This window comes from Vombatus ursinus, unplaced genomic scaffold, assembly GCF_900497805.2.
Source record: "Vombatus ursinus unplaced genomic scaffold, bare-nosed wombat genome assembly UNPS02014830.1, whole genome shotgun sequence".
Classification (NCBI taxonomy): Eukaryota; Metazoa; Chordata; class Mammalia; order Diprotodontia; family Vombatidae; genus Vombatus; species Vombatus ursinus.
Window position 1 is genome coordinate 52,386,337 of NW_020954608.1, and position 27,538 is coordinate 52,413,874.

The 27,538-nt window shown below is 38.7% G+C and overlaps 1 protein-coding gene across 1 annotated transcript in view; it reads right to left on the reverse strand.

Moving 5' to 3' along the window:
- Window positions 1-27,538, reverse strand: part of ANO2 (anoctamin 2) — a 491,778-nt gene that overhangs the window by 53,283 nt on the left and 410,957 nt on the right. Inside the window, exon 19 of the mRNA XM_027838585.1 lies at window positions 12,741-12,886. Within this exon, the coding sequence (XP_027694386.1) occupies window positions 12,741-12,886 (146 nt within the window). The remainder of the gene's footprint in view (window positions 1-12,740; window positions 12,887-27,538) is intronic.

Below are 27,538 nucleotides of genomic sequence, written 5' to 3' on the forward strand. Positions count from 1 at the left end.
GTCTTTTCCACAGTATATCGAACTGAGGTCACAAAGCAGATCAGGATAGAGGTTGGAATAGAACTAGCAAACTTCTGATTTCTACACTAGGACATATTTTTTTTTCTGTTCAGGTAAATAGTTACCTCTAAACTCAAAGGATGCTTGTAAGCAGGGAGGTGTTTGAAGGAAGTAAAGGTAGAAGAGAATGGGTAATTATCCATAATGCATCCCTGTTCAGGCAAGCATAGAGAAGTAAGTTTTCATTTAGGAAGTGTGACCCCAGTCTTGATGAACTCCTGTTGAGCTAGAGGGTGGGCCCTCTAATTGGAATTCAGGTTAAATCCATCCCTCAGCAAGCAAACTATTTCTATGATTCACTTCCACCAAAGACTAGATCCCAGGGGGGATGGAGGAAATTATAGCCAGGAAAGGTTTTGCTTCCAAACTTTATTTGATCCATTGCAGCCACTGAAAGTACCTCCCATTCTCTGCATGTAAAGAAATATATCATTTATTTTCTATCCTCCCCAGCACCCTGCACATAGTAGGCATTCAGTAAGTGCTTCTTGAATCTAATGGATTAAAGAATGAATATATCTCTGATGCAGAAGGAGGCCCAAGTTATACACGGTAAAGGGAAGTTGTACTTATATTTCTTCATCTTTAAAATAGGAAATGTCAAAAGCAATTACAAGATTACCAGGGGATGTAGGTAAGATGGAATCATTGATGGGATCTTATAGAGAATCTTTTCAAACTCTCTCATTTTACACATAGATAATCGGAGATGATGGTGACAAGAATCACAGTACTTGAGTTCAAATCCTGCTTTGGATACACGCTGCCCATGTGACCTTAGCTAAGTCACCTAATGCCGCTGGAGTTCAGCTTCCTTGTACTATGTCTACAGTATGATCTAGACTTTAAATCAATAGGCCAGAAAGATAGAGGGCAGTGGTGTTCGATAAAAAGATAAAAAGCTAAGTCTGAAATCTTGCTTTTGAGCCACAAATGAGTAGCAATCCACTTAGCTCCAGGAGTCATATAAATGAACAAGAGAATTGGGGCTGGGTTACAGAGTAGGACAGAGAAGCTAGTATCTCATGTCAGTGACCTTCTTCCTGAAAACGAGTTCAAACATTTTGCCAAATGAGTTTTGCTAATTTCAGAACATGAGACACATTAGGGAAACATGTCTATTTGATCACTTTCAGATATATTCCTGAATCAGGTCAGATGGAAAACTTCTGATCCCCAATCCTAACCACACTCTTCTCCATACAAGACAAGGGAATATGTGAAATTTCATCTCACCTGGACATCACAAGGTCTATGAATGAGAATTCGATTTCCTTTCACTGTGTATATGCTAGTGAGAGAATCCTTTTAATTACCCATACTGACTCTAAGGTTCCAGTGTTTTGTTTTGTTTTTTGTTTTTTTTTTTTTATAAGATTCAAGAGAAAGGCTAGAAAGGGGGATAACTGACATCCACAGGGCAGGAAGAGTGCTCTATCTGCCAATCTCCTGGCCTGGTCTGCCTTCAGGCATGAGAGAAATACTATTTCGCATCAGCTCTCTCCACTGGTCCCCTTGACTGAGCTGCCTAACCCTGAGAACATATCACCTTGAAGCTGATTCCAAGTGACGTTAATAACCCTCCTGAATTCATTCAGCAATGATTCACAAACTACCTCCCAGTCAAACCATCCTCAACCCAGTGCTTCTGAAACCCCTGCTATCAAATAAGCCCCTTTCTTTATTCTCTGTTACCCACTCCCTTGTTCCTATCTCTCAACTCAACTACCACTTCCCAACATCCCACTTTAAAGCTAGCCACTATTTCCATGGTGGTCTTTGGAAAAAGTGCTCCATAGATAACAAACTTCCTTTCATCTTAAATGTTTTCCTTTCCTGCTCCTTTCAGCTTTTGGCTCTTACTGAGAACTGGTTCTATCCTAATGACACAGCCTCCCTAGCCACCCCTTCCAGTAATGGTTGCTATACTTTACTCATTACCCCCAAACTCACTAGTCAAGTTGGGATAGTATTTACTCCCTATTGCTATTTCCAGACCCTCCCTCTGTTGTTTGTACATTACATCCCCTCCAGTAGACTGTGGGACAGGAGATAGAGTGCCAGGCCCGGAGTCAGGAAGACTCATCTTCCTACGTTCAAATCTGGCCCTGGACACTTACTAGCTGTGTGACCCTGGGCACATCACTTCATTCTGTTTGCCTCAGTTTCCTTATCTGTATAATGGGCCAGAGAAGGAAGGAAAGGGCAAACCATTCCAGTATCTTTGCCAAGAAAACCCCCCAAAAGGGTCACAAAGAGTCAGACAGGATTGAAAAACAATTCAACAACAACAACAACCAGTACACTGTGAGCTCCTTGAGAGCAGGACTGTCTTTTGTCTTTCTATTGCCAGTGTTTAACACAGTGCTTGGCAAATAGTAGGCATTTAATAGATGCTTATGACTGATAATTCTCAATTCTAAATTCTTGTACTGCCACATTCCACCTCTAAGTGGTTATTCGTGTTGTTTTCAATGGAATGGACTTGCCCTCTCCCAATTAACTATTGGTTAAAATCTATTCTTTCTTTCATGCTCTAATCCAAGCTTCCCTTGAACCCTGAACCCAACTGAAAATGAGTTCTCCCTCTTCAAATTTTTCACAGCAATTACAGTTTATACTTACTAGCTCTGTGACCCTGGACAAACCACTTAACTCTGTTTGCCTCAGTTCCTCATCTGTAAAATGAACCCCTTTGCCAAGAAAATCCCAAATGGGGTCACAGAGAGTGGAACAACTCAACAGCAACAGTTCTACAAAGGACTCACCTAACAAAACCTTGTAAGGAAGGTAGTACAGTTGTTATTCAATCAACCAACCAACCAAGCAGTATTTATTAAACTCCCATTAAGTGCCAGACAAAGACAAAAGTGAACCAGCTCTTGCCCTCCAGGAGTTTACGTTCCACAGAGGGAGATGACATGCAGATATATAATTACAGAATATACAAAATATATTTAAAAAATAAATACAAGGTAATTGGCAGGGAAATTTCTAGTAGCTGGCAGATCTGGAGGGAATCAAGTACTACTTGAGCTGAGTCTTAAAGGAAATAGGAACTTCTTAGAGGTAAAGGTGAAAAGAGAGTTAATTCTGAGGATGGGGAAAACCTATGCAAAGGCACAGAGATGGGAGACAGTATGTCATTGAATGTAAGTACAAGAAAGGCAGTTTGACTGGACCAGTTTGTCCGTGAAGGGGAATCACATATAATACAGTTGGAAAGGTAGGTTGGGGTGTAGTTGAGAGAGACAAGAGGCAGGTAGACCACTTAGGAGGTTACTGCAAAATTATTCGAGGTGGAACCAGATGAGGAGAGACTGAACCGGTGTGGAAACTGTTAGATAATGGGACAGATGTGATAAGGAGAAATGGAAAAAAAAACACTTGAGAATTGAATTTCTGTGTGTGTGGCGAGGGAGACAGAGCAATTGAAGATGACTATGAAGTGGCAAATGCAGGCGACCAGAAGGATGGCAGTGCCCTCGTGAGAAATAAGTAATTTGGGAATCGGGGCAGGTGTCAAGAATTTGGACATATTGACTCTGAGTCCCCTGTGGGAGAACATTCACAGTTAAGGATGGGATAGGCATGATGATCCAGAAAAGAAGACAGAGGAGATGTTGGGTAAAAGAACTAAGGGAAAGCAGCTTCACAAAAACTCAACAGTGTCAAATATTGCAGAAAGATCAAGAAGGACAAGGATTGAAAAAAAAAGTCAGGCATCCAGGCAACTAAGAAATCATTGGTAATTTTGGAGAAAGCAGTTTCTGTTGAAAGCCAGCTTGCAGAGTTGAGAAGTGAATGAGAAAAGGAGTGGAAACAATAAGAGTAGAGAACAAATCATAACTCCCTGAGGTTCAGTTTTCTTATCTATAAATTCAATAGAAATAGTATTTGTAGTTATCAGTGCAGTAATCGCTGAGTGGTTAGGAGGAAAGAACCTCATAAATCTTAATGGGCTACAGAAATGGGTTGTTGTGACTATGGGCTGCGCAACCCTGGGAATGTTATTTAACATAACAACAATAACAATAATAAACAGAATAGCTAACATTTGCAGAATACTTTAAGATTTGCAAAACATGTTACAATTATTATTTTATCTGCATTACAACCCTGTGAGATTGGTGCAATTATTTTCCCCATTTTACAGATGAGGAAACTGAGGCTAAGTGATTAAGTAACTTGCTCACGATCAAACACCTAGCAAGGGTCTGAGGCTCAGGTCATCATGGCTCCAAATCTAGTTCTTTAGCCACTGTTCCAAATGAGACTAATGTTCAGAGAAGTTTAGTAACTTGAACAAGGTCATACATCCTTCATGTCTCCCACATCTGCAATCTAGATGTTATTCTGGGCTCTTCACTATCTCTCACCCCACCCCCAATACTATCTGTTTTTTGAGGCCTGTTGCTTTTACTCTTTGCAACATCTCTTGAATATGCCTCCTTCTTTCCTCTGATACAGCCATCACCTTGGTGCAGATTCTCATCACCTCATGCCTGGACTATTGCAACAGCCTACTGGTGGGTCCACCTGCCTCAAGTTTTTTCCTACTCTAGTCCATCCTCCATTCAGCCACCAATTTCTAACGCACAGGTCTCACCATGTCTTTCGAAAAAATTCCACTGGTTCCCTACAACATCCATGATCAAATAAAAAATCCTGTTTGGTGTTCATAGCCCTTCATAACCTACCCCCTCTACCACTCCGAGCTTTCCAAGTCTTCTTACACTCTATACCCCTGCCCCCATATACTCTTTGATCCAGTGACGTGGTGTCTTTGTCATTCCATGAACAAATCACTCTATTTCTCTCTTCCAGACATTTTCTTTGACTGTGCCCTATGTCTGGAAGGCTCTCTCCTCTTCACCTCTTGACTTCCTAGACTTCAAGTCCTAGCTAAAATCTTATCTTCTACAGGAAGCCTTTCCCAACTCCTCTTAATTTTAGTGCCTCCTTTCTGCTAATTATTTTCTTTTTATCCTGCATATATCTTGTATATTTCTTTGCTTGTTGTCTCCTTGCACCTCCCCTAAGATTGTGATCTCCTCAAGGTCAAGGACTATCTTTTGCCCTTCTTTGCATCCCCAGCCCTTAGCACAGTGACTGGCACATACTAGGAGCTCAATGGCTGCTTACTGACTAATGATAATAATATTCCAAAATAATGATAATAATGATAATGATAATAACAATGGTCCTTTTAGAGATCACAGGATCACCAGTTTTGAGGATTATAAAGTGTTGTCTGCGACTTCTTGATGCCAGCCAGAGTCAAAATCTCTTTGAACATCATACTTTCCAAGTCTCTGCCTTAGTCTGAATGCATCCTGGCAGGAAGCAGATACACCGAGTGATATTTTTCCACAATAGTTTGTCAGTTGTAGAGGCTTTCTGCAGCCTTGTTGAATATAAATTGAGAATACCAATTAAAACAGTTAATCAACACCAATATATGACTTACGTCCTTGCTATTTCTTCCCAGAGAGAGGGAATCAATGCACTCAAGATCCAAGGGCTTGCTAGTACTTATATTTTCCAAGTAAGCAACATGAATCAGTAATACTTTTGTTTGCACACAATGGGTTTAAGTTTCATACTTTTTGGTGCCATCTGTGGCCCTCTTGGATGGGTGACGTTTTTTCATCTAGAATCCTTTCTTAACTGATATGTCCAAAAATCAGACTGTAGAACTTCATGGTCATAGAGTGATATGCCTTGGGCAGCACCAATTATTTCCTGGTACCACAAGTGGAATTAGTAACAGTCCAATGTAGTGCCCCATTGAACAGCTCCAACTTCTGCCATTGTCTCAATAGGAAAGTGCCTGTAAAGACTGGTACATTAGTGCTTTGCTATCACCACCACACTTCTTGGTCCTTCATGCTTGTTGTTCAATCATTTAGTCATGTCTGACTCTTCATGATCCTGTGGACCATAGTAGGTCAATCTTGTCCATGGAGTTTTCTTCGCAAAGATATTGGAGTACTTTGTCATTTTCTCCTCTGATGGATTAAGGCAAATAGAGGTTAAATGACTTGCCTAGGGTCACATAGCATCTGAAGCCAGATTTGAACTCAGGTCTTTGTGACTCCAGGACCAGTGCTCTATCCATTGAGCCACCAGCTGCCTCTATTATTTCATGTAGCTCTTCTTTAATCATCTGCTCTCTTTGCCAGTCATCCAGAGAAAGCTGAAGCAAAGATTGGTTCAATTGTGTGATGCTACTGGTGTAAGTCTGGAGTTGCATGTAGTATTCACGCTTTTTTATTTTTTCTTTTGGCTAGGCAATAGGGTTAAGTGACTTGCCCAGGTTCACACAGCTAGTAAGTGTTAAGTGTCTGAGGCCAGATTTGAACTCAGGTCTTCCTGACTCCAGGGCTAGTGCTCTATCCACTGCACCACGTAGCTGCCCAGTTCACTCCTTCTTTAGGCATTACCACAGCTTTGGTGTCTCTTGTGGTCTTCTGAACAGTGCATTTGCATCTTAAACATTAGTATTTCTTGAATGGTAGTGAACGTGCTATGAATAGCTAGTGCTACCATCAATTCATCATCCAGATTGAGACTTACCAAATATGGCAGTGGATTGTTATCAGCCCACATTTGTAATTTTGCTCCATACACAGTCTCAGTGGCAGCCTACTTCAAAGACAAAGACTCTGGCTTATGGATGGAGTATACTGCACGTTGCTCAAACTTATGCTAGCAAATGCAACTGGTTTCATGTGACCATCGCTCTTTTGGTACAGGACTGCTTCCAAATCCTCTAAACTGGTATCTACATGCATGACAAATGTCTTGTAAGGGTCAGCATAGGCTAGTAGTGGCACATGTGTGAGGCAGGTGACCAAGAATTTAAAAACTTGTTCACATCTGTCTGTCCAATGGTCCTCAAAGTGCTTTATTGGTTTTGGAGGGGGAAAAAGCCTTTGTGTTTTTTTGTCTTTCTGATTCTTTGCCTCTTCAATCATATATGCTTGAGTGAGGTCATTCAGTAGTTTAGCATAGCAACATAGATTTTGACACATTTTTGGTAGTATCTACTAAATCCAAGAAGTCCTCATATTTTAAAGATTCTTTAACCATAGACAAGTCAAGAGTGGTTTTATCTTCTCTGGGTCCATGCTCACATCCAGTTGTGATACAATGTGAACCACATACTTGATAGAAGTTGGAACTTGTCAAATTAAAGATTAAGGTCATTTTCTTTTAGCCAATCGAACACTTTCATAATACATCTTTATGTTCTTTCAGGGTCTTCCCAAAAATGATGATGTTATTAAGGTTCACCAACACTTGAAGGTAATTCATGTCTCTCCATCTAGTTTCTCTCTCAGTCTTTGGAAGGTGGCTTGTGTTCCTGAGATGCCTTGGGGCATATATTTGAATTTGTAAAACTCAACTGGAGGGATGCAAGCAGTCTTTTCTTGACTTTCTTTGTGATAGGAATCTGGTAATAGCCACTGCACAAATCCAACCCAGAAAAAAAAAAAACTGCCTGCCTAACAGATAATTGAGGGAATCTTGAACCTTTAGTATGGTATATGGGTCCACTTTGGTCCTCTTTTTTTAAAGTCCAGTAGTCTACATACATACATATCTTATTCTTTGGTACCATCACTATGGGATATGCATAAGAGATAATTGGCTGAGATGATACCATTCACCAGCACGTTCTTGAGATGTTCTCTGAAATCATCAATCACAGACAAAGTGATCTTTCTAGATCTTTCCCCAGATGATTATGAGTCAGTGAACTGAATTTTGTGATTTGTTCCCTGTGTACCTCCCACAACCCACTCAAGAATACACCTGCCCTCATACTGAGTTTCTACCTCAGATGCTCCTTCTATTCCTCTGGCACCAAAGAATCTCCAAAGTCAAATGTCTTAGAGTCAACTTCAGTGGTTGAAGAGATAAGGATGCCCTTGTGATGATCACTGTTACCATTTGACTCTATCTTCCTGCACACCTCCTTACAAGCTGCGTGGATGGTCAAAATGCAGGCATTGAGTCCCAGCTTTTTGTTTGCAGTATTCTGCTAATGTTCAGAATTGATTGGAATCGGTCCCCATTGAAGCTCTCATTCTAATAACACATAAAAAGTCTGACAAACCAGGACCAGAAAGTCTATTACTTTATTGACACCAGCAATATCTTTAGGAAAATTCCAAGATCACTTCAATGTGTCCCAAGTTTGAGTACATTTGGGATATACCAGACAGTATACTCAGTCCTTCAAAGACAAACTCTATAAGAGGATGTATAGGTATTTTTTTAATGTTTCTCATAAAATGAGTGATTAGTTGTGCTGAGCAAGAAGGACAGCAATGCGATGCACAGTCTCAATTTTCAGTCACCTCTGGGCAAAGTCCTAGGAGTGCAGGAAAAGAGCTACTTAGAATTGTTGATAAGAACACTGACAGTACTGGTAGGTAGTGGGGCAGTCTCTTTTCTTGACCTTACTTTTCTCTGAAACTAGTCCTGTAGCCATTGACAGCTTCTTAAGTATCAAGGTCCCATTCTGTTCACAAGTTTCAATTTTTTTATCCCTTGAGTAATTGTTCCATCTTACATCATTGGTCTATATTTTCACATGATTTTCTGAACTATTTGCATGTGGGATGTCAGGATTCCCATGCCGAGACCACCACTTTCTTTTCACTCCCCTCTTTTTACTATTAGGAGACACCCTGTTTTCCAGAGCTAAGGCCCAGCAATCAAGCTATGCCCTGACCTTGGCATAATAACAATCCTTTGTGCTCACCTTCTGGATAAACTAAAAGCACAGCAAAATCACAGAATTGTTTCACACTAGCCCACATTCAGACAAGCATCTGTAGGAACTTCTTTCTGGTCATGAAGCCCTGCTAGGAATCAAACTTGCCTCATTGTTACTGTTATGCCCTCATTACCACAGCTACAGCTCACTTCCTGTATCTTTGTCTAGTCAATAGTATATGTATCAAGACTTAGCATCACTGTAGTGGATCTCCTAGGTATCAGAGTCAACCCTGGCACACGTCTCTAGTTTCCCTCCTCTAACAGAATAAAGAAGGCTTTTTGCCTATAACTTCTGTGAGCTCTTTGGTCATTTATTTTCAGAGTTTTACAGGAATTTCCCAGTGGTCATCTTTTGATACACCCCTGGGCCTGTTTTCCACACCACTTACAGTATCACAGCTCTTCAAAACTGGGTGGGTTCTGCTTAAAGTCTTGGTTGCTCGACTGTAGTCAAGCAATTAGGTAGAACAGTGGATAGAGTGCTGGGCTTGTCGTTAGGAGGACTTGAGTTAAAATTTGGCGTCATATACTTACTAGCTGCATGACCCTGGCCAAGGCACTTAACCCTGTTTGCCTTAGTTTCTTCTTCTGTAAAATGAGCTGGAGAAGGAAATGGAAAACCACTATAGTGTCTTTGCCAAGAAAACTCCAAATGGGGTCACAAAGAGTTAAACACAACTGAAACCACTGAACAACAATTTACACTTTTTTTAAAAAAATATTTGAGGCCTGTGCGCGCTCATTCCAACTTGACCTAGTCTTTCATCTCAATCATTACGGCTCCTGGTTCTATTAATTTCTATAATTTAGCATTCACACAAAGCACAGCCAAATGGCTTTGTACCTCTATGCTGATACATAGATGCAATCAATGTGAAATATGCATGACTTGGCATTTGACTATCCCCAACTCATTTTTTAAGATTTTTGTAAAGCACTTTTGCCATATCATTTCTGGAATCTTGGAATAAGACCTCCCAAAAGTATAAAAGCATTTCCACTGAGGCTCTCCATAAACCAGTCCCTCTTTATTATGTTAGAGGCCCTCCAACTATTTAGTGCTTCCCATGTAATTCAGGTTTCCATGTTTGTCCCCTGAGGGGATATTGCACCTCTTCTGAGAAAGTTCCTAAGTTGGGCTAGATGTGTTTCTTTGCCAAGATTTACTTTGTCCTATGCCTGCCACCAAGCAGAGCTTTTCTGCCTGATCCAGTTGGCCTTTCTTCCTTTTTACTTTGAGAAGGGGAATTGGTTTTGTTCCAACACTGCCTTCTATGAGGTTCCATTGATTTGTCTTCCTGGAACCTAATGAGCCTGTCATTGGGTTGTGTGTCTGATGTGACACTGACATCAGTCTCAAGGGAGATATCCTGCCTTGGACATCTAGACATAAGTAGAGGCACTCTTTGCCTGATGGAATATAGCCTCACCATCAATAGTATATTTGTTGTCTGTTGCAGCCAGCCAAGAATTTTCCTTAACCTCTTGAACAGATGAGAACCCAAATGTCTTTTCAAGCTTGATCCTCAACTGCTTTATTTTACTGTCCCCTTTGCTCACTAAAGTCATTTTTTTTATTAAATCCTCCTCTGCATCACATGAGTGGGGGAAGGGAGTCCCAAAACAATATCCAGTAACTGTTTGAATGTTTTTTGGTAACTTGTTATATTTATTCTGTAAGCGGCTAATTTATGGTCTTCTGGTTGAGGAAAGCCTCATGAGAATTAATCCATTTCAGTCCTTCATGCCGTTACCAGGTGAAGTATTAGAAAAGAGATTTTTTTTGAATATTTAGAATGAGGGCATTGCTGGCAAGTAGAGGAACCATAATGCAGTGGGAAAAGTGCTACATGTGTAATCAAAGGAACTGGGTTCACTATCACTATCCACTTATTCCTGGACAGAAAAAAAAAGCTCTCCCTTTTAACAAACAATCATAGGGAAGCAAAACAAATTTATACATTGGCCATGTCTGAAAATGAATGTTTCATTTTACATCTCTAGTATGTAACTTCCCTGCCCAGAGGTAGGAGGAATTAAGAATGTCTCATCAAGAATTTTCTGGAGTCAGAATTAGCCAATCCATTGATCAGGGTTCCAAAGTCTTCCAAAATTGTTTTCCTTTACATTATTGTTGTTATTATATAAATTGTTCATGTTCTGCCCATTTCACTCTGCATCAATTCACACAAGTCTGGTATTTCTCATAACACAACACTATTCCATTACATTATCATAATTTGCTCAGCCATTTACCAATTAATAGCCACCCACTTTGTTTTCCAGTTTTTTGTGACAACAGAAAGTTCTGTTATTTTTATATGTGGGTCCTTGACCTCTTTCTCTGATTTCTTTGAATCCTAGTAGTGATATTACTTGGTGAAAAGACACATGAAGTTGAGAATCATTTTTGGTATAGTTCCAAAATGTTTTCCAGAATGATCGGGCCAGTCATAGTTCCACCCACAATGAATTAGTGTGCCAGTCCTTCCATAGCCCTTTCAACAATTTTCCTTTTCCTTTTATGTCATCTTTGCCAATCTGATGGGCATAAGGTGGAACCTCAGTTATTTTAATGAGCATTTCTCTTATCATTAGTAATATGAAAATTTTTTTTTCACATTGATGTTGACAACTTGCTTTCTTCTTTCAAAAACTGTATATATTCTTTGACTATCTTGTAAGGGATTATACATACATACATCATATATATGCAAATTTATATATGTATGCATGTATATATACACATTTATATGTGTATATACATACATGTACATGTTAGAATCGTACATTTATGGGAGAAAGTTGCTATAAAAATGTTCCCCCAATTAACTGTCTCCCTTCAGATTCTGACAGATTTTATTTTGTCAAAATTTTTTCAACTTTGTGTACTAAGAATTGTCCATTGCATCTTTTATCATTATCTTTGTTCTTTGCTTGGTCAAAAACTCCTCCCCTATCCATAGTTGTATAAGCATTCTCCTTCTATTCTCTAATTTTATTGTATATGACCTTTTTATACTTAGATCATGTATTTATCCAACATAACCCACATGTGGTCATGTAGTGGCTACCTGCAGGCCTCCAATATGGGGGAAATCCATTATTACCCCAGGCAGTCCATTGCACTTCTCGATATTTCTAAGTATTAGTAAGCTTTTCTTGATATCAAACCAAAATTTGCTTTTTTGCAATTTCTACTAGTTCTGCCTTCAGGGTCAACATAATAGGTCTACTCTGTTTTCTATATGAGAGCCCCTTAAACACTTATCACGTTCCCCAGAAGCCTTCTCTTCTCCATACTAACCACCCCCAGTTCCTTCCTCTGATCTTTGTATGACACAGACTTACATCCTTTCACTATCTTGGATTCCCTCCCTTAGAAAGACTCTATCCTATCAGTGTCCTTCCTAAAATGTGGCTCCCAGAATTGAACACAATATTCCCAATGTAATCTGACCAGGGTAGAGTACAGCACAATCATTTCTTCATTCCTGAAAGTTATATTCCTCAATGAAGCCCAAGATTATATTAATTTTTTTGGCTTTTACATCACACTACTGATCTATAGTAGGTTTGAATGAAAATGATCATAGAAAATACAGAATGGCAAAGCTACAAGAAACCATAGAGCTCATTAGTCCAACTCCCTCATTTTAAATAAAGAAACAGACCAAGATGTGAATGGACTAGTCCATGGTCACACAGTTAGTTGGTAGCAGACCTGGACCTTGATCCTAGGTTTTTTACTTGAATTCCAGGGTTCTTTTTATGAAAATAATGTATGATCCTGAATAAGACTAAACAGATCTGTAAACATTAGTCTAATACGTTATTTGCTCAGTTCCCACCCATGTTTTACTCATTAGGTGAAGATGAGTTCTTACTCATTTCCATATATTCGGGAGTCAATCCAGTATATGGCTCCAAGCTATAGTCCAGGTCCCACTGCTCAGGGTGCTTTGATTCTGAAGAGGCAGTTTCTCCAGGCTCTGTTTCATCCTTTAGCTTTCGGAGTAGTTTCTTGAGTTTTCTGAGAACAGAAATGGGCTAGTTACCAAAGGCTACATGTAAGAATAACAGCTAATGTTTATGTGGTATTTTTAAGGTCTACAAGTTGGTTTCCTTACAAAAACTCCATAAAAGGAAGGCAGTGCAAGCATTATTATCCCCATTTTGTAGGAGAGGAAACCAAAACTCTGAAGGGGTAAGTGGTAATAAGTATTAGAGCCAAACTTTGAACTGTCAGATACTCTTTTAACTATATCACTATGGGGCAGGGACAGCCCTGCCAGGATTTCTATCTTTCCCATTTCACAGAAGAAGAAAAAAGAGCATGGGGATTTAAGACAATTTCCATTATTGGAAAGATAGAAATGAATCCAAAGTTTGCCTTTCTTTAAAAAAGGAATATAGTGGGTGAGGAGTGTCTTCACCAAGGTAGGGATGCTTACTTGGCAGTGCTTCAATTTTTTTTTTTTTATTTTTTCCACTTAATAGTATTCTGTTTTTTTCTCCAACTACATGTAAAGATAGTTTTCAACATTCATTTTTTATGAGATTTTGAGTTCCAAATTTTTCTCCCTCCTCCCCTCTCCCTCCTCCAAGACAACAAGCAATCTGATATAGGTTATACATGTACAATCATGTTAAATATATTTCCACATTAGTCATGTGGAAGAAGAATCAGAACAAAAGGGAATCAGAACAAAAGAAGAATCAGAACAAGAAAGAAAAAAACAAAAAACAAAAAAAAGTCAAAATAGAATGTTTCGATCTATATTCAGACTCCATAGTTCTTTCTTTGGATGTGGATAGCATTTTCCATCATAAGTGTTTTGGAATTGTCTTGGATCATTGTGTTGCTTAGAGCTAAATCAATCATAGTTGATCATCATACAATGTTGCTGATACTGTGTACAATGTTCTCCTGGGTCTGCTCACTTCATTCAGCATCAGTTCATATAAGTATTTCCAGGTTTTTCTGAAATCCACTTGCTCATCATTTCTTATAGCATGATAGTATTCCATTACATTCATATATCACAACTTGTTCAGACATTCCCTAATAGATGGGCATTCCCTCAATTATCAATTCTTTGCTACCACAAAAAGAGCTGCTATAAATATTTTTGCACATGTAGGTCTTTTTCCCTTCTTTAGGATCTCTTTGGGATACAGACCTAGTAGTGCTATTACTGGATTAAAAGGTATACACAGTTTGATAGCCCTTTGGGCATAATTCCAAATTGCTCTCCAGAATGGTTGGAACAGTTCATAACTCTACTAACAATGCATTTGTGTTCCAATTTTTCCATATCTTGTCCAACATTTGTCATTTTCCTTTTCTGTTATATTAGCCAATCTGATAGGTGTGAGGTGGTATCCCAAGAGTTGTTTTAATTGGCATTTCTCTAATCAATAGTGATTTAGAGCATTTTTTCATATCACTGTAGATAGCTTTAATTTCTTCATCTGAAAACAACCTGTTTATATCCTTTGACCATTGATCAATTGGGGAATGACTTATATGCTTATAAATTTGACTCAGTTCTTTATATATTTGAGAAATGAAGCCTTTATCAGAAACACTGTTTGTAAAAATTGTTTCCCAGCTTTCTGCTTTCCTTCTAATCTTGGTTGTATTGGTTTTGTTTGTGTAAAACCTTTTTAATTTAATGTAATCAAAATTATCCATTTTGTATTTCATAATGTTCTCTATCTTTCGTTTGGTCATGAATTCTTCTCTTCTCGATAGATCTTACAGGTAAACTACTCCTTTCTCTCCTAATTTGTTTATGGTATCACCCTTTATGTCTAAATGATGTACCCGTTTTGACCTTATTTTGGTATATGGTATGACATGTTGGTCTATGCCTAGTTTCTGCCATACTATTTTTCAGTTTTCCCAGAAGTTTTCCCAGAAGCTGGAGTCTTTGGTTTTAAGTACTTCAATTTTAAATGGTGGCCTAATACAGTTGATGCAATTTCTTTGTATAAAGCCCAAGTTTTACATAGAGGGTATTCCTATCCATATAGGAATTTAACTGGAAGACCTCTGAAGTCTCTCCCAACTCTGAGATTCTGTGACATCCTTATGAAGATTGTCCTAGTAAAGGCTGGCATTAAGTTTAAGATAGATTTCGTTCTGCCTTGTTTGAGTGTATATTTAAATTGATGGCCTTGTTGTTGTTGTTTTAACTACCAGCTATCAACTCACTTTTTCTCCTGCCCACTACCTACTTCTGTCACTGTCAAGCCGTCTAATCTTCAATAGCAGGGTCCACTGATCAATCAACCAAACAACAAGTATTTAATAAGTGATTATTGTGTCAGACTGTGTTTTCTAAGTGCTGGGCATACAAGACAAAAACAATCCCTACGTTCAAGAAGCTTACATTTAATGATGGGGGGGGTGTGTGTGGAATAAATACAAATGTAAAACCTAAGCATTAGGTACAGAATGACCTGAGTCTTATTTAAGCTTTGCCTGTTTTAAAAATATCAAAGAACAGAGATGAAGGAGCCTAGAAAAAATAGTTAATAGGTGACTTGATCATTCATGGAGTTGTGGCAAAATCAATGGAGTCATAGGATGTGGGTTCAATGCCTGGCTTCACTATTTACTACATCCATAATCATAGGCAAGTCATTAAACCCCTTAGAGCCTCTGCTAACTCATCTGCAAAATGAGGGGCTGGGATTACTTAATTATTAATATTTCTTTAACCTTTGAATCCTATGATTCTGTAATTCAAACGAGGATGCTGAACTACTGAAATATATGTTTGAACCCTAACCTCTGCAAGACACCTCCCTCTTGCTCCCTGAATCATAGCCCAGAACTCTGGCCTTCAAAAGTAGAGATTTAAGTTAAACATAAACAAAAACTTTTTGACATGTTAACCTTACCATGTCTAAAAAGGAATCCATTATCTTCTCCTCTCCCAAAACATATTTTGTTAATTTTCCTATTGCTATCAATAGTACCCCTATCTTCCCAGACATCTAGGCTTACAACCAAGGTGTCACCCTCAACTTCTTATTCCTTCTCATTCTCTACATCCAATCAGTTACCAGGCCCCCTTCCTACTTTTCTAGTTGTCTTACATGTTGTGTTCTCCCATATGCTCTATGAGCTGGTGACACTGGCCTTTGTTCTGATCCTCATGCAAGGTTCTAATATTCCAACTCTGATCATTTTCAGTAGATGACCTCATTCCTGGAACCCTCTCCTCATCTCCGTTTCCTGGCTTCCTTCAAATCTTAACTAATGATCCACCTTCTGTAAGAAGCCCTTCCCAGTCTCCCTTAATCTTAGTATCTTCCCTTGAAGATCATCTCCCAGCCATCCTGTACATATCTTGTTTGTACCCAGTTGATTGCATGTTTTCTCTTTACTAGATTGGGAGCTCCTCAAGAGCTAGAACTGGTTTTTGCCTTTCTTTGTAACAACAGTACTAAGCACAGTGCCTAGCACATAGTCGGTTCACAATAATAATGATAATTATAATAAGCTTAATAACTGCTTGTTGACTTGACTAACAGGTGTACAATAAAAATGTGTTTAATGATTCAGTGAATAAGTAAATAACATACCCTTTCCCATCTCCCACCTCCAGCTCTTTCCAAAAATTTCTTTGGGGGCAGGGAAGAGTGGCTGCCACAAGGAAATTTTTAAAAGACAGAGTCTTTCCAGAGCAGGAATTAATAGAAGTCCTATATGTTATATAACATACAGATGGGATGTTTGGGAAACTTCAGATTATGAATCTGACTGTATAATATACTTTCTCATTAAGATGATTTCTTTGATGTTACCCCTTTTTTCTTTTCATTTGTGCTTTCCTTTCCCCTATTAATGACAAGTTTCATAAAATTTCCCCTAGAAGGCATGGGACTTTTGATCTTCCATTTCCTCAAGGGGTTGTCCAAATATAGTAGTAATGGCAGCTGTAGTTCAATCCTTAAGATGCTTGGGGTACCTACTATATGAAACAGGAACTCTAAAACTTGGGATTTTGATATCTTGATTTTCAATAAAGAAGACTGAATAATCCCTCTGATTAGCATTACAGACTTTCACAGTTCAAAGAGACCAAAAAGGCCATCTAGTCCCAGCCTATATGGAAACAATTCTCTCTATAACATAGCTGGCAAGTGGTTATCATACCCAGTAGGATTATCACCTATATAGTCCTAAACACTCTGCCTCTATTAAAGCAGGCTAAGATTTTATTTGACTGCCATATCAAAATGTTAACTCATATTGAGCTGCAGTGCAAAAATATCCCAGATATTCAACCATACTTCTACCGTTGAGTGCTTGTACAATTGCTTTTTTTTTGAGCCTACGTGTAAGACTTTTTATTTCTATTGAATTTTATCTTATGAGATTTGAATCAGTGGTTTAGTCTATAAAGAGCTTTACAAATCCTGGTCCTGTCTTCCATTGTATTTGCTATCTCTGTGTCATAAAAGACAGGTGAAGTAGAGACATAGTGAGTTTAAGGGACATGCTTGAGGTCATAAAGCTAGTAAATGACATGGCTGAGACCAGGATCCAAGTCTCCTGACTTCAAACTGCCTGTATTTTCACATTAATAACTACTTTGGGCTGTAATCTGGGAAATGGCAACACTTCACTTATGACATATCACCTTTCTATCCTCTGTCTTGAGGAACTGCCTAACAGAATGGTCCAAATTAAGAAAGCAGCTTTTAAAAGTTGCATTCACTGCTTCTTTGAAAAAAATTCTTGACTCTTGAGAGAAAAGAGCTATCCAAAAAATGGTATGGGCTGCTTTGTGAGGTAGTGGATTTGAGTTTCAAACAGAGGCCTGTTGACCATTGCCAGGGTACAATGTAGAAGGGATTCCTGTCTATGTATGAATTGTTCTGCATGACCTCTGAAGAGATTCCATGGCTCTAAGGATGTGCTCCTTTTCAAGTGTATTCCAGCAAAGGCTGGACTTGAATTTGTGGAGACTTCAAATGTGGGGATTATGTGCATAGCATGTATTGAGGTTGCCTACAAGAGGTTTCTGAGGCTGGTCTAGCCACGAAGGGGGAAGTTACAAGGGTTACATTACAATCTGTACTCAAAACCCATTGTGCTTCAACCAGATGTTAGAACTACATGAATCAGATGTAGAAACACATGGAAAAGGGGGCAAAAACAATCATCCCAAGCTGTAAATAGCACAAGATTTGCTTCTTTCATTCTGCCTACCATACCCAAAGACTTCTCTAAAAAAAATCTGCTGATATATATTGGGCTCTGACCCTGAGCCTAATGGTTTGAAGCCCATAATGTTTATAATTATCTGACTGTCTGGACAGCATCTGCTATAGTTGTTTAAGGACATGAAACCAGTGAGATGTGTGAGTGGGATAGTCTGTAAGGACAGGACACACTACCAAGTTTTATCTATTATTATAGTCTCATTAACTGAAGAGCTATACTCATAGCACTTAAGAACCCCAAGTTTAATGCCTCCCTTTCAACATTTAATTTTCCATTCTGAGTTGAAAGTGGCAACCACCATCTTCACAGGCATCTCAAGAATCAGACCCAGGACAGGCATGAAGGCAGCATGGACTAGTGAAGAACTTCCCCAGGTGGAGTCTGGAATTCGAAGAGGAGGCAAGGGGAGAAATAGAAGAGGGTAGATGAGATCACTTCTCAATGCCACAAAACCTTTCAATTTTAAGTGGTGGCCTAAGAAAGTTAATGCAGCTTTTCAATGTCAACCCAGGAGGGCTCTAGTGAAGTGCCCCAGAGCTCTGTCCTTGGAGAGGGAGAGAGACAGAGAGAGAGAAAGAGAGAGACAGAGAGAGAGAGGGAGGAAGGGAGAGAGAGGGAGATACAGATATAGATATATACATGCATATATATGTATAATATTTTTAATTAATGCATTGGATCAAGGGATTGATTACATGCTTATTAAATTTGTAGATGACAAGAAGCTGAGAGTGATACAAACATGTTTTTTTAAGCACACTGACAGTTTGATAAGTTCACTTTTTTCTCTTTTTTGAAAAAAAGTGACATTTGCTCATCTTCATATCTGAAGTACCATCCCCATTGTTTTGGTGATGGGGTTTGAGGCATTTGGGGTTAGATGACTTGCCCAGGGTCACACAATTAGTGTGTGAGGCTAGATTTGAACTCAGGTCATTGCACCAGGAACCTAGCTATCCCATTCCTACTCTTTTTAAAAGATCACTGGAAACACCTCAATAATCACGTTCATCTATTCTTTCTACCTCCTCTATAAGACTGTTCTGAGGAAAGCAATTGGTAAGCTATAGAGTACTACATAAATTTGAAATGTTACTAACTTTTCTGTGCCTCAGTTTCCTCATTGTAAAAAAAAAAGGATTGTAACCAGATAATCTGTTCCATCTCTCAAGTCTATGAATTTAAATCTAACAATGTTGTTATTGCTTAACATGTGTGGAATTCTCCAATGGAATGTCTTAAGGACACAGACACAGGCACAGACACACACACACACACACACACACACACACACACACACCTTATTATAGTCCTGACTTGCTTTTAATCAAAGGTAATGTAACTCTACTTCTCTACCCATTTCATTTACCAGACTTGGCTCCATATGACTTCTGCCTGATGTAGAAAATCAAGTCTATGTTAAAAGGACAAAGATTTAATACCATAGAGGATATTCAAAAGAACCATGATGCAGGCTCTGAAGATAGTTCCAAATATATGCTAAGGCAATGCTAATACCTATGGAGCAAATTGACAGCCCCCCAAGATGATTACTTTGAGAGACACCATAGCAGAAAAGAAAGGGCATCACATTTGAAGTCAAGGGCCCTGGGTTCACAAATGGCTCTAGTACTTAATTGTGGGTCTGACCATTCATCTGACCTCTATACACTTAAGTTTTCTCATATCTAAGTGGAGCAAATGATACCCATCCTACCTACCTTATGCGGTTGTTGTAAGAAAAACACTTAAAAGAAAATTAAAACATTATACAAATAGTTGTTATTGTTGCTTACTACTGAGTTGGGTGCATAAGTCTTGGTATATTTCCTTAGAAATCAGTCTCATATTATTGTCATACATGCATCTCCTTATGAAGCTAGTTCGTGTTCATACATCATGGACTAGATTCAGTCAACTGTAAGATTTAGAGCCCAAAGGGACCTTAGAAGTCATCAAAAGCAACTCCTCATTTTATGAGGAAACTAAGGAAGAGAGGGAAGGGAAGGGACATGCCCCAAATCACACAGCTGACATATGTGTCAAGGTGAGCTGAAAACCCAGGAGTCAACTCTTGGTCTAGTGCTCTAATGCCCCACGCACACAACAGGGCAAGACTGGCACTTCCAAAGGAAGGAGAATAAGAACACAGAAACCAAGCAGAAGATATTTTCCTTGTCTGATTTCTTATCTTATCTGCCTTTTCTGTTTGCCCTTTTTCATAAGGAATGAGCTTTGTTTCTTTCAAACTTATTACATAGGAACAGGGACGTAACACATAAAAGGACGCAGCCAGTCTCCTAGCAGGCAAGGCATGTTTCTGGGAGCCCAGTCCCACATCTGCAAAGAGTTACCAAGCATGAACCTTAGAGAGCCACTTTCTGCATGGCTTTTGCATGCATATAATGTAGCGGTAGAGGGTAGGGTTGATGGGGAGAAAGTCTATAAGTACATAAAGAAACATGACCCCAAGCATCATTTTCAAACATGCTGCTCTGACTTTGTAAACAGAGTCCACTGAACATAACAACCTGTTCCTGACAACTTAAGACCATTATTATGAACATCTGCTATTATTTTACTCTATAATAAGAGAAACATTGAAGACCCACCGAAGTGGGCAGGGATACTTGCCCCTCCATTAAATGGCCTTAGACTACTCATTATTTGAGATCTTGTGTCCAGTATTTATGGTTTTTGTCTCCTCCTCTGTTCTCAAGACTGTCAGCACAACTTCTCACTACTGCCTAAAATAGGCTCACATCCCTCTTCCAATTTCTTTTATTTTCCATTCAATTCAATAAACACTTAATAAGCATCTACTATGCTCAAGGCCATGTGCCTTCTAATTTGCTGGGGGCTTGGCAATCAGATAACATGCACATTAAAATTACATGTAAAATGAGAATAAACAAGCTGTGAGTATGGGCCTGAGGGGCTCTCTTATGAATAAAATTCATGAGTTTTTGTGAATAAACTTTGTGACATTAATTGTGTCCATCCAGAGACCTTTTTGTTTATTTCCTCCCTAGATTTTGAATGTGTATGAGATAGATAAATTTGCAAGTTAGCTGAGATCAGGACTCTCACTCCTCAGTACTTGGCAATTTGATTTCTGACCTCATTACTGAAATGAAACTGCCCTCTCTGAAGTAAAAAAAAAAGTGTCTGATTACCAAATTTGCTGCACTTTATTTATTCTTTCTCCTTTGTGATCTCTTTGTAACATCTGGTACCAATTGACCACCCTCTTCTCCTAGATATTCTCTCCTCTTTAAGTTTTTGTGATACTCTTTTCTCTTGGTTCTCTTTCAATCCACCTTGTCATTCCTTCTCAGTCTCATTTTCTAGATCCTTATCATTCATATCCCATCCCTTCTGTTTGTGCCCTCAAAGCTCTACCTTGGATTTCTCACTCTATTCTATTTCTTGATGACCTTTTCAGCCCATCATCTTTATGACTTCCAGATCTCTATACACAGCATTTGGTCTCTATTCTGATCTCTAGGACCACATCACCAACCGGTTATTTCTAATTCAATGTCTCACAGGCATCTCAGGTTCAACATATCCAAAACAGAGCTGCTCATCAATTTTCTTCCCAAACCCACACCTCTTCCAAATTTCCCTTTTTCTATCAGGGCTACTATTATCCTTGCCATCACCCAGCTTAAAAACCTGGGACATCCTCAAATACTTAGTGTCCCTTTCCACACATATCTAATCAGTTGCTAAATCTTGGTCCTTTCACTCTCACAATCATTACCCTACTTAAGACTTCTTATGTCTTTCCTTGACTATTACAATAGCCTCCTAATTAATGCAAGTCAGAACCAGGAGCAATGGGTGGAAATTGTAAAGGGGAAAGATGAACTTGGTATCAGGAAAAACATCCTAACAGAACTGTCCAAAAATCTAATGGGCTGCCTCGAGTCATGGTAATTGAGTTTTCCAAGCAGAGGCTGAATGACCATATGTTGGTTATATTATAGTGTGGTTCATTTTTATCTATGGGTTGGACTGAATGGCCACCAAAATCCCTTTGGACTCTGAAATTCTGTGATTCTGCAGTCTCCCTGCCTCAATTCTCTCCCTTCTCTGATACATTTTCCACACAGCTTCCAAAGCATTTGTTCAATCATTTATCCTATCTGTTCTATCATTCTCTTACTCAGTTAACTTCCGTGGCTCCTTTCTATTTCGAGCATCAAATATAAACTTCTGTGGTTGACATTTTAAGCCCTTTGCAACCTGGCCTCAATCTACCTTTCTATCCTTATTATGTGTTTATGTACAATACAGTTTAACCAAACTGACATTCTTTGTATTTCTCATATAGAATACTGTATCTCCCACCACCATGCCTTTGCTTTGGCTGTTTCCCAAACAGCCTCTTCACTGGTGCCTCTAGGATCCCAAGTCTAAGATTCCTAGTTCCTTGCAAGGCTCCAGTATTACCTTCTTCATGAAGCCACCCTGATCACCAACAGCTATTGTTTCCTTCTCCAAATTCCCTTGTATCTATTTTTCTCTAACTAACTAACTATACGGGTACGTGTGTACTTGTACACACATAACCCGGTGTGTGTATACATGTTGTCTCCCCTCACTAGATTATAAACTCCTTAAGGGCAGAGATTATCTCATGTTTGTCTCTATATCAGCAGAGCTTACTACCTAGTAGGCACTTCATAAATATTTTTGATTGATTTTTATGTAACTAATCTTTTTTGGATCTAGTCCTAGATCTGCAGCAGGAAATGACAGAGGTGGTGAATTTAGCTTTAATGATCCGTATGACCCACCAACTTCCAAATCCAACCTTTATAATTGCAATGACCATTGAAGATATTAATCTAAATAGAGGCCTAGACCATGGCTGATTGGTTTTTACTCCAAGCTCAAAAGCCATTCTCCTCATCTAATGTTTTGAATCATTATATATGTTTTCCTGCTCAGATAGCAACTGGAATTGGGGTAAGAGAGTTACCTTGTAGTTACAGGTGACAGTAACGACTTTAGATTTATGGAATAGAAAAGACTCAAAAGGTTCAGGCTAAAAGAGACTTTAGTAATAATTTAGTCCAACCCCTTTGTTACATACGTGTGGAAATTAAGAATTAAAAAGATGCAATGACTTTTCAAGTATTAGATAGCAATATAACTCTACTTTTCTCAACATTTTACAAAATTACAAATTCTAAAATATACAAACATACAAACTGTTGGTTAATATTGCCCAATTACAGTAGAAACACAGACAGATCTGGAAGAGACCTCAGAAGCCATTTAATCTAATCCATATCTCATAAGAATCCCCTCTACATAACATCCCCAGTGGTAATGTAGGAAACATGCACATAGTGGTTACCTCAAAAAATAATCCATTTCACTTTGGGGCTTTTCTAGTGGCTAGGTAGTTTTTCCTTAAATTGATCAAAGATTTGCCTTTCCACAACTTCAATCCATTGCTCCTAGCCCTGCCTCTTGGAGTCAAACAGGAGAGAGATAATCCCTCATTCCCATGGCAGTGCTTCAAATACTTGAAGATAGCTATTATCCCTCTCATAAAGCTTCCCTAATGCAAGCTAAACCTCCTCACTTCCTTTAACTAATACTAGTTGGCACAGTCTCCATTTCCCTCACCCATCCTGGTCACTCTCCTATTATTTGTCAATGTCCTTCCAAAAATGTGGTGCCCAGAACTAAGCACAATATTCCAGATATAGTCTAACCAGGGACTTTCACCTCCCTCAAGCTGAACCTTACACTCAGTAGACTCCCAAATCACATTACCTTTTCTGGTTACACCCCATGCCTGAAACTTTCTCTCTCCTCACTGTCACCTAGATTTCTTCAAATCTCAGCTCAAGTCCTACTTTCTACAAGAAGCCTTCCCAGTCCTCTTTAATCTTAGTGCCTTAACTCTGAGATTACTATGCCCCAAAGTGAAATGGGCTATTTTTTTGAGGTAACAACTGTGTGTATACTTCCTTTGTGACCACTGGGATTGTTGTATAGGGGGGATTCTTCTGAAGATATGAATTAAATTAAATGGCTTCTGAGGTCTCTTCCAGATCTGAGAGTCTAGGTTTCTATTTTAATTGGCCAATATTGACTAACAGTTTATATGTTTATAGATTTTAGAATTTGTAATTTTGTAGAATGTTGAAAAAGAAGTAGAATTATATTACAATCTAATACTTGACAAATCACTTCAAGTTTTTCATTCTTAATTTCCATACCTATATAATGGAGAGTTTGGATTAAATTATTATTTTATATATCTTGTTTGTACCTAGTTGTTTGCATATTGTCTCCCAATTAGACTATTAGCTCCTCAAGAGCAGGAACTGGTTTTGTTTTTGTTTTTGTTTTTGTTTTGGGGGTTTTTTGACTTTTCTTTGTAACACTTAAAATAGCACTTAATAAATGCTAATTTACTGACTAGCTGCTAACATATTAAACTTGTAGTCTATTAAAAATTCCAGTTCTTTTTCTAGACAAACTACTAACTAGCTATGACTCCCTCCCTGCTGTATCCATCTTGTATTTAAGAAATTCTGTTTTTTAACACAAGTATTTCTACATTAAATTTAATTTCATTAGATTAGGAGCACCTTTCCAGCTTGTTGAAATATTTCTGAGTCCTGCCTTTTAGTATATTACACTTAGTAAACATAAAATAAATGCTTATTGACTGGCTGACTCTGTCATCCAATGGATTAATAATTTCTGCAATGTTAGTTTCAAAGTTAACAGAACCATTGCTCACCCAGTCTAATTGATATCTTAGTGGGAATCCCTTCTAAAAACATCCTTAACAAGGGATCATGCAAGTTCTACCCGAAAATTTCTAACAATGCACATGTTGCCAATTGATCATGCCTGCACATTTTTTGATGTTTGTTCACATCAGGAATTGTCTATCTTAGATTTCAGATTCTAGAGGATGGAGACCATCTGTTAGACTTGTTTTGTTTAATCATGGTCAGACAAATTCTGTCTATCAGGTAGAGGAAATTTCTGTGACACTAGGTGAATTGGGCAGATATTTTTGCCATTGGTGACTTTCTGAATGAGATAATTTAAATCCAGAAGAGGTGACAAGGATGATGAGGAAATGGAAGGCTCTACCACATGAAGATCAGAGGATCAGAGATTTAAGGTTAAAAGGGATACTGGCAGCCTTATAGTCTAACCACTTACAAATGAAGAAATTAAGGCCCAAAGAGGTTAATTGACTTTTCAAGATCACAAATATAATAAGTTTCAGGCCTGGTATTTAAATTCAGGTCTTCTGACTCTAAATCTGGTGCTTTTGTTTTTTCCCATACAATGAAGGAAATGAGGATATTTAGAAAAGGTGGAAAAGAGAAGACAGCTTAGAGAGGATATTAATGCTGTCCTCAAGCCCCAAAATAGGGAAGATAGATTAGATCTTCTCTGTTTTTAGTAATAATATTTAGATATTTAGGAAATAGGAAAAGGCAGATTTTTGGTTTGATGTAGAGAAAAACCTTCTAACTGATTGGTGCTGTCCAAAAGTGAAAACGACTACTTCAAGAGTTAATCTCATCATGGAAGGTGTCAGGATGATTGACCGCTTGTGGATAGAGGTAGAATGGTTCAGTGAGAAAAAGCATGGCTTTGGAATCAGAGGACTCACGTTCAAATCCCATCTTTGACATGGACAACATATATGACCTTCAGTAGGTCACAACCTCCCTGGGTTTCAGTTTTATCATCTGTTAAATTATGGGGTTGGACTGGATGGCCCCTGAAATTTCTTCTGACTCCAAGTTTACAGCATGAGCCTAGTAAAGATTCCTTTTCGGATATGGGATGGATTTGAGAGAACAGAGGTGTCAAAATCACATTCTACAAGCTGCAAAACTCCCAGAACCAGATTTAAAAATGTAATTAGGAAATACTCAATAAAATGAATAAAGATACAATGCAACATTTATCGTTCAGTTATTTCAGTTGTGTCTGACTCTTTGTGACCTCATTTGGGGTTTTCTTGACAAAGATACTGGAATGGTTTGCCATGTCCTTTTCCATCTCATTTTACAGATGAGGAAACTGAGGCAAACAGGGTTAAGTGACTTGCCCATGGTCACATAGCCAGGAAGTATCTGAGGCCAGATTTGAACTCAGGAAGATGAGTCTTCCTGACTCCAGGCTTGGCACTCTATACACTATGATGCCACCTAGCTGGTTGGTTGTTGTCCTTTGTTCTCAAAGAGGATCAAAATGACATCATTATGCTAGAGTGAAGTTTCAGTATGTCTGACCTTGGCTAATCAGTGTAATACAAGCTCAGAATGTTCTACCACAGGTTGGGCACAAATAATCCAGGTGAACATTTGGGGTGAACTCTCTAAATCTGTGCATCTTGCTTTTTTGTTTGTTTGTTTTTGAGCTATTTCAATTCTGCTTTGTTCATAGAGCACAGCTCCTTCCCTGATATGGGCATGCCATGCTGAGTGGTCCTGTGCCAGTGTCTCCCATGTCACACAATCAATTCCAAAGTTCTTAAGAGAGACCTTGAGAGTGTCCTTGTATCACTTCTTCTGACCACCATGTGAACACTTGCCCTGTGTGAGTTCTCCATAAAATAGTCTTCTTGGCACATATATGTTTTGCATTTGAACAATTGTGGCCAGCCCATCAGAATCATGCTCTCTGAAGCAGAATTTGAATGCTTGGCAATTTAGCCATTGTGCTGACTTCATTTTTGTATACCTGTGAAACCTGGACAGTATACCATGCCATGTCAGGAAACTGAATCACGTCCATTTGAATTGTCTTAGGAACATTCTGAAGATTACCTGGCAGGATAAGATACCAGACACTGCCACCTAGCAGCCCTACAATGGAATATTGATAATATTAATTTGTGGTTTTTAAGTCAATATGTAACTCACAGGGATCCATCTCTATCTGAATTTGACATCAGTGCATTAGAGGACCTCCAAGATCCTTTCCATCTCTAAGATTCTGTAACTCTGTGGGGCCAGGCAATGATCAGGTAGAGGCAGAGCTCAATACCCAACCAGTAAACTCTCCTCTGGGTTGGAAAGAGCAGGAGATTTATATAAATCATCAGGAAAAGCCACAGTGTCCTCGCTAAAATACCTGTTTCCCCACTACAGAGTGCTTTTAGTTGTTGTTGAGGATGATGATGATGATGACAATGACAATGAGAATGACAAGACTTTTGCTTTGGAGACTAAGAAGAATGTTCTCTTTGGTTCTTTTCTGAACCTGGGAGAAGGATTTAATTTCTTGAAAGGGAGAGGGGTGTTCCATCACAATCATATACCACAACTTGTTCAACCATTCCTTAATAGATGGGCATCTGTGCAATTTTCAATTCTTTGCTGCCACAAAGAGAGCTGCTATAAACATTTTAGAACATGTCATCTTTGGAAA